We start from the raw sequence: 7270 nt of genomic DNA, 5'->3' as shown, positions 1-7270 counted from the left end.
AAATTGAGAATGGAAATGGGGAATGTGTCAAAGAGACAACAACCCGACCTTAGATCAGACTTCAGCGGAAGGCTACCAATGGGTCTTCAATGCAGCGAGAAAATCCAGCACCCGGAGGCGTCCTTTATCTGGCCCCTCAACAAATGTGTATACTTAGGTAATTGATAATGGACGTAACATTGTTCCGCTTCTGTGACTGTGGAGATATGTCTGCATAAACAATGTGCCGTGTATTTTCATGGAGCTGTGTTTCTTATTTTCAATGTTTTTAGTTTTTTTGTAACTTTTTTTTATCTTTAACGTTTTTCTAAGGTGTCAAGAAAATCTTCTCTTTTAAATACTTCGTTTCCGTTATATATGTGTTCATTTATATAGAATTCAGACTTTTTTAAAATATTTTTTTTCATTTTTTTCACCACAAAAATAGTGAGATATGTTGTTAGAATGGTCACTTTCGTTTTTACAAATAAATGTAATAGTAATAAATTAAATATGACAGAACGCATTTAAACAGACAGGCATAAGACATTTAAATGATTATATTAAAAGTAAATAATACAAATAATTTAGAGGGCTGAAGTTTGCGCTGTCATAAAGGTGATCAAGAGTGCAACTTCCACACCAGAGCAGTCGCATTCCAAAGAAAAAGAACATAAAAAAGAAGGACAAACAAACTGTTAACAATTGTTTGCCCTACATCATGTACATGGTGGATAATACTGATCATTATTTGCAATAACTGATACATTAATTTTGCAATTAAAAGAATGTGTTGTAGAAAAAAAAATCCAATTATTAGAATATAAAGGTTTTAAAGTATTACTGTAAAATGTACAGTAGAACGAGAATTAAGATTTACCATGTTCCTGTAAGGACATGATAAATAAAACGCTGTGACCTGGTTTCTTTTTAGAACATTTATTTATAGCTTGTATACAATCAGCAACAGAGGTGAAATTAGAAATCAATAAATACAATATCGCAATTACTCTTCCTGTCATCGACCTTTTTACAGCTGAGTGTGAAGAATTAAGCATGATATGTGATAACCAAATCCTAATCCAGAGTTATGTGGCTTTCTTATTTACTTTCTTTTTTAATGAAACCAGATTTTGTAAAATAAAAAGAAAAAGAAAAATAAAGGTAAATATAAAGAGAAAAAGTTTGCAAATAGCCAGGCATAAAAAGTACAGTTTATTTGCTCCTATATTCTTTCACTTCGATCATTTTCCCTTCCGTTTGCTTAGCTTTTCGTTGTTGACCTATTTTCTTTGGTATATTTTTAGTTTTAGTTTCTATAGGAATGCTTTTCTCTACATCTGGTAGAATAATTGTTTTCTTTTGCCAGATCCATTTCCCCTCTCCAAATGGAATGTACAGACCGATATATACTATGATTAAAACTGAAGCAACGATCGTCATGATGGCACTGTACATTGCAAGGTTGTATCCAATTTCCATGTTCTCTTTTTCAGGAAAGTAGTACGGCCTAGATCTTTTTGCAACAGCTCCATATATTCCATTTTCATAATCTTTGATTGCTTTTAAACAAAAGTATCCTGTAACAGATATTGACTTAATCAATTAATCTGCGAGATATATAAAGAATGTTACATTAAGTTTAGCAATGCCCCAATAGTTATATTCCTATTGAGGGTTGAGATCTCACAAAACGTGTATAACTCCACTTCATTTTCGCACATGTCCCAAGTCTGGGGCTTCTGGTCTTTGTTATTCTTATATTTTTGTTTTTGAATTTTAGTTGAATCATGATATTCGGAGTTCAGTTTGACGTCCATTTTCACTGAATAAATGTGCATTTTTGTTGGCCATCTGTAGACGGCCTCCGAGTGCAAGATTTCCACGTTGTGTTAAAGATCCATTGTTTGCCTTGGACTGTTTTCTGTTCTTTTGTTGCTTTTTTTCTCTTTGACACTTTTCTCATTTCCATTATCAATCAAATCATGTATACGTGTTATGTGTTTACGTATCTGTCTTTAAACATATATATTTTGACATATCTAATATAGATGAACAGCAGTCTTAATGTCTCAACTGACTCAAAAGACTCTTCAGTAACGCACAAACAATCAATGTTAAAAGCCAACTATAGTTCAAGACAAAGTTGATGAACATTGAGGGCGAAACATTTCAAAAGGATTTGCCAAATAAAAAACAGATGAGGGTTACACAATATTACAACAAATTATTTGCATCAATGTAAATATAACGGTATTTGATGAGACTGTCATCAAAGTGAGAGGGTTAGCGCTATAAAACCAGGTTTAATCTACCATTTTTCTACATTTGAAAATGCCTGTACCAAGTCAGGAATATGACAGTTCTTGTCCATTCGTTTTTGATGCGTTTTGTTATTTGATTTTGCCATGTGATTATGGACTTTCCGAATTGATTTTCCTCTAAGTTCAGTATTTTTGTGATTTTACTTTTTAATAAATTACCAGTGTGAAAGTTTTGCAACAAATTATAAAAATATTCGCTTCATACATGTCATACCAGGAAATCGAAAATAATTCAGCAAATATATTTTTTAAATTGAAGTCACGTTTTGAACAAAATGTCTGTGATCATCTTCATTGTTCGTTTAACTTTTACAAATTCGATATGTCTTCGATGTAAATTTTTAAAAAGGGGTAGAATATGATGTAAAATGCATTCTTGATACACGTATCTTTATAAGGAAAACTAAATAACATACCCCCTGTAATTCCTGCACCAACAGCACCTATGTCAACAGCAATGGTTAACATTTTCTGTTTAGTAACACCGTGCAATGCTATGCCTACTATTAGCATAAGAAAGCCTCCAGAGTTCAAACCAATTGTTTTATATATTCCATTCTGTATTGGACTCTTCCAGGTTTCTAAAACAAAAGTAATGAAAAAAATTATATATATCATTTGTATAGTCCTATTTGTATTTGATGATATTTTTTCCTTTAAAAAAATATTGTATAATGTTTTAAGGGCAAATTCGAACTATTCGCTCTCGATTGAAGTAGTATAGCTCGCATCAAATACCAGTAGATGAATTTCGATGATCTTTTTGTGGGAATAATTATAGAAGGCTGGTTATCACACGTTTGAATTTCAAATGCTTCTTTTGAGGGTCGTTGATCAATGCAGTCTGTTTTAACATGTTAAAGAAAAAGGTACAGATTGAAAAGAGAAAAAGATATTGGCTAATACTAGTTAACTTAAAAGTTGTCAATGCTTTAATTTAACGAGTACGTTTTTTTCGCTTAGTATTTACGCAACTATAACAATTATCTGTAATACAATGTTCTTTGAATTTTGTTGATACATTTAATTCCTGATATGAAAGAAGACGCGTACCCTGTTTTCATATCCAGACTTGTTTTGGAGTTAACCGTATCACGTCTGATTGTAAATAGTTATCAAAGCTACCAGTCTTAAAACTTAATACGCCAGACGCGCGTTTCGTCTACATAAGACTCATCAGTGACGCTCAGATCGAAATAGTTTACAGCCAAACTAGCTGAAGAGCATTGAGGACCCAAAATTGCACAAATTTGTGCCAAATAAAGATAAGGTAATTTATGCCTGGGATGAAAAAAAATCATACTTTTTTAAACAGTAAATTTATAGAATGACCATATAATGGATATTCAATTCAACACCGAAGAGCTGACTACTAGGCTGATGATTTCATCGGGAACGAAACGTCCACTAGCAGAGGCATATAGTTAACAAATGTACCAGGCTTATAACTTAAAACGTCAGACGCGCGTTTCTTCTGCAGAAGACTTATAAGTGACGCTCAGATCAAAATAGTAATAAAGCCAAACAAGTAAAAAGTTGAAGAGCATTGAAGACCCACACTTCCAAAAAGGTGTGCCAAATATTGTTAAGGTAATCTTTGCCGTTGATAAGAAAAATTCATACTTTTATATACAGGAAATTATTTTTTATTTTCTTAATGGATTTCGTTGGCCTTGTCACAATCGTCAGGCATCCTACTTAAACTCATCTAGAGAAGAACATATTAGGGAGCTAATAGGGAGATTTTATTATCGTTTGTACCAATAGGTTTTTTTGTTGTTTGTGTTTCTAATAACTAATGATTTACAATATTAGATTTTGTGGGAGATCTGTTTTCTTAAAATTGAGCAATTAAAAAAATCGTCAACCTTATTATATGGTCATTCTATAAATTTACTGTTTAAAAAAGTATGATTTTGTTTTTGCCAAATACGGCTAAGGTAAATAGTTATAAAAGGTACCATGATTATAATTTAGTACGCCTGACACGCGTTTCGTCTTTATAAGACTCATCAGTAATCTATGCCTGGGGTAAGAAAACTAAACTACCTGATTGTACTTTTTCTATCGTTAAAGATTAATATTTAAGCAATCATTAGTCTATGTGTATACATTATTAAATCTGGTTATTTTTTGGTATCCTTATATGAAACATAACTTATGCATTCTTTTAAAAAGATCAACAATAGACTATCAGATAGCCTCTGAATTAAAAAATATTAACAAATTCAAGACACAGAGTTGCCATATAAATTGTCTAAGCTAGGACCACTTTCGAAAATCCTATTTATTAGAAACACAGATATCAAAAGAAACAAATTACAAATGTAACGCCTTCATGAACAACAGGACAAAAATTAGAAGTAAACTCAAAATGAAATATCTCTTAACAATACCGAACACTATGTCGAAGACGAAAAAATCTGAGTGTTTTTGAAACGTTTGTTTCCTAGGACTGGTAAGCATTGCCTGAAGATATCTCTTTAAACAAAACAAAAAACAAAATAAAATCCTTTTCATATATCATCGACGAGGTTATTAATCTGACTTGTACTGATTTTGTCGGATCTGAACTCTTCTTTTATTTTACTCAAGGAGCTAACAAAATCTGCATAAAACATGCATTTAAAATCGGTACTTGAAAACCTTTTCTCTCTCGAATAATAATATTATAAAAGATAAAATGACACACTATATTCAATACTTTATTAATGTACGTTTTTTGATTGTGTTAAGCCTGCCAATTGATATTTTACCGTGTGTTTTTCTATGTTGTGATGTTTTGCTATTGTTTCAAAAAAAGGGAGAAATTTTGGATCCATTAAAACGTTTAATCCCGCTGCAAATGTTTGCACCTGTCCTAAGTCAGGAATTTGATGTACAGTAGTTGTCGTTTGTTTATGTAATTTATACATGTTTCTTGTTTCTCGTTTTTTAAAAATTTTATATAGATTAGACCGTTGGTTTTCCCATTTGAATGGTTTTACACTAGTAATTTTGGGGCCCTTTATAGCTTCTTGTTCTGTGTGAGCCAAAGCTCCGTGTTGAAGGCCGTGCATTGACATATAATGGTTTACTTTTTTTAAATTGTTACTTGGATGGAGAGTTGTCTCATTGGCACTCACACCACATCTTCCTATATCTATCTATACTTGTTTTTTTTGTTACTGAAAGTTGACGTTATATCGGTGATAGATTTCATTCTGTAGTGAACACTAAACGAAATATACAGAAAATTACTAGAAACATTTTACAACACCTTAAACTAAACATGTGCGAATTGACGTTAAGCCCTAAATATATAAGACGAAGTGATTAATACAACGGCAGTATAATGAATACATTTGTAAAAACAAGTAACCAAAGGAAAGTTTTGAAAAAAAATGGCGAATTCTAAATGAGAAATACCAAAACTAGTTAATAATTTTTTAGGTAAATATAATGATTCCTAAAAAACCAACATTGTGCTAGCGATTCACATGTGAACAGCACATTGATATAAACACACAATGTAAGTACAACATACAATCAAATAAAAATCAGCTCAGACTGTTGTCTGAATAGTAAATCAAAACATTGTTCCTTCATTTTGCAAACAAAATACTGCAAATATGCTTGTATTGTAATTCAAATGGAAAGATTAGTTAATGAAAGCCTTGTGAAAATTCTTCAACTTTTTCTTAGCCTTTTTTTAGTATAACACATAATAATTAACCTCACCATCATGATGGGGATTTAATATTTTTGAATAGCTTCCAGAATAAAGTTTTCCTTCATAGGCATTTGCATCTAAACTAGTCCATAATGTATGAAAATAATAGACATAATATCCTGGAGAAATTTCATCAATATATTCATTCCATTTAACTCCAGGATTCAGAGATATGATTAACATCACAATGGAAACAATAAATATAACCACATTCACAACTGGAAGAATGGCAAGGAGCACTTTTAAAAATGATTTCACACATTTGCCCATAACGTAATGTATCTCTGTGAACAAACTTCCAGACACCGATGTTTGCCGTTTTTATATTTACTTCAAGTCACGTGACCTACGTTTCTATTAGTTTTTATATCATAAAGTGTATATTAAATAAAATCAAATTGAGTTTTATCGGTTCTGTATATGCATTACTAAGTTACAATAGTGCTTACGTAATAAAGTCAGCTGTAATCATTGATGTGATGGACAGTTTAAAGTTTTTGAATATATGATTTGAATTGTGCAAACATCCCGCTGGTTCAAATTAGTAATGTATTTCAATATATAAGCATGAAATTGAAGTATGCATTTTTTTATTTGTTTCAGTAATTAGAAAAACAAAAATTTGACAAAGCAGTCGACAGAAACAGATTTTTTTTTTAAATTATTGATTAGGACAAAGAGAAGGCACTTACATTTATTTATTTATAATTATTTGTTATGGTTTGTATTCTTCTACATAATATCAAATATATACCAATGCATTTTTCTCGTCCTTGTCATCAAAGATATTTTATGTCTGATTGAAACCATTTTAATCCAATTGAAACGAAATTTGTCTTTGTATGTGAAAATGATTTAATAAGTACATGTTACATAAAGATAGATAATACTTGTTCAGTTATGCGCCTTATATGATTAAATTCATTAAGCTCATGCAGAACAAAGTTATGCATAATAGATATTTCAAATTAAATATGCCGTGTAGGTCCTTTGTTTTCCGAGGAATCAAAACCCGCCTACTTTAAAAATAAAACAATAACTTTTATCAAATGAGGGACGTCAACAGTATTTTTCTGGATTTATCCTAAGTGTGGAAGAACCAATAATCATAATTTTAAAATATGCGTTAATACCTGAGGCCTTATATACATACCTAAACATAAAATAAGGTTCCAGCAATGGATGACACATTAAAAAGGACAGCTATCTTAAAAAATACAGACACAAGATATCAAATGAATCTCTTAACTCGCTT

At 31.1% G+C, this 7270-nt stretch overlaps 1 protein-coding gene across 1 annotated transcript; it reads right to left on the bottom strand.

Moving 5' to 3' along the window:
* Positions 1–902: 902 nt before the first annotated feature.
* On the bottom strand, positions 903–6312 carry LOC143054270 (uncharacterized). Its single transcript, XM_076227224.1, has 3 exons — positions 6024–6312; positions 2720–2884; positions 903–1559 (listed from the first exon to the last, which is right to left on the bottom strand). The coding sequence occupies exons 1-3, from the start codon at positions 6283–6285 to the stop codon at positions 1195–1197; spliced, it is 792 nt and encodes a 263-aa protein (XP_076083339.1). The 5' UTR covers positions 6286–6312; the 3' UTR covers positions 903–1194.
* Between the last annotated feature and the right edge of the window lie 958 nt (positions 6313–7270).

The sequence above is a fragment of the Mytilus galloprovincialis genome, chromosome 12 (genome assembly GCF_965363235.1).
Source record: "Mytilus galloprovincialis chromosome 12, xbMytGall1.hap1.1, whole genome shotgun sequence".
Taxonomy (NCBI): domain Eukaryota; kingdom Metazoa; phylum Mollusca; class Bivalvia; order Mytilida; family Mytilidae; genus Mytilus; species Mytilus galloprovincialis.
This window is presented reverse-complemented; position numbering and strand designations above follow the sequence as displayed.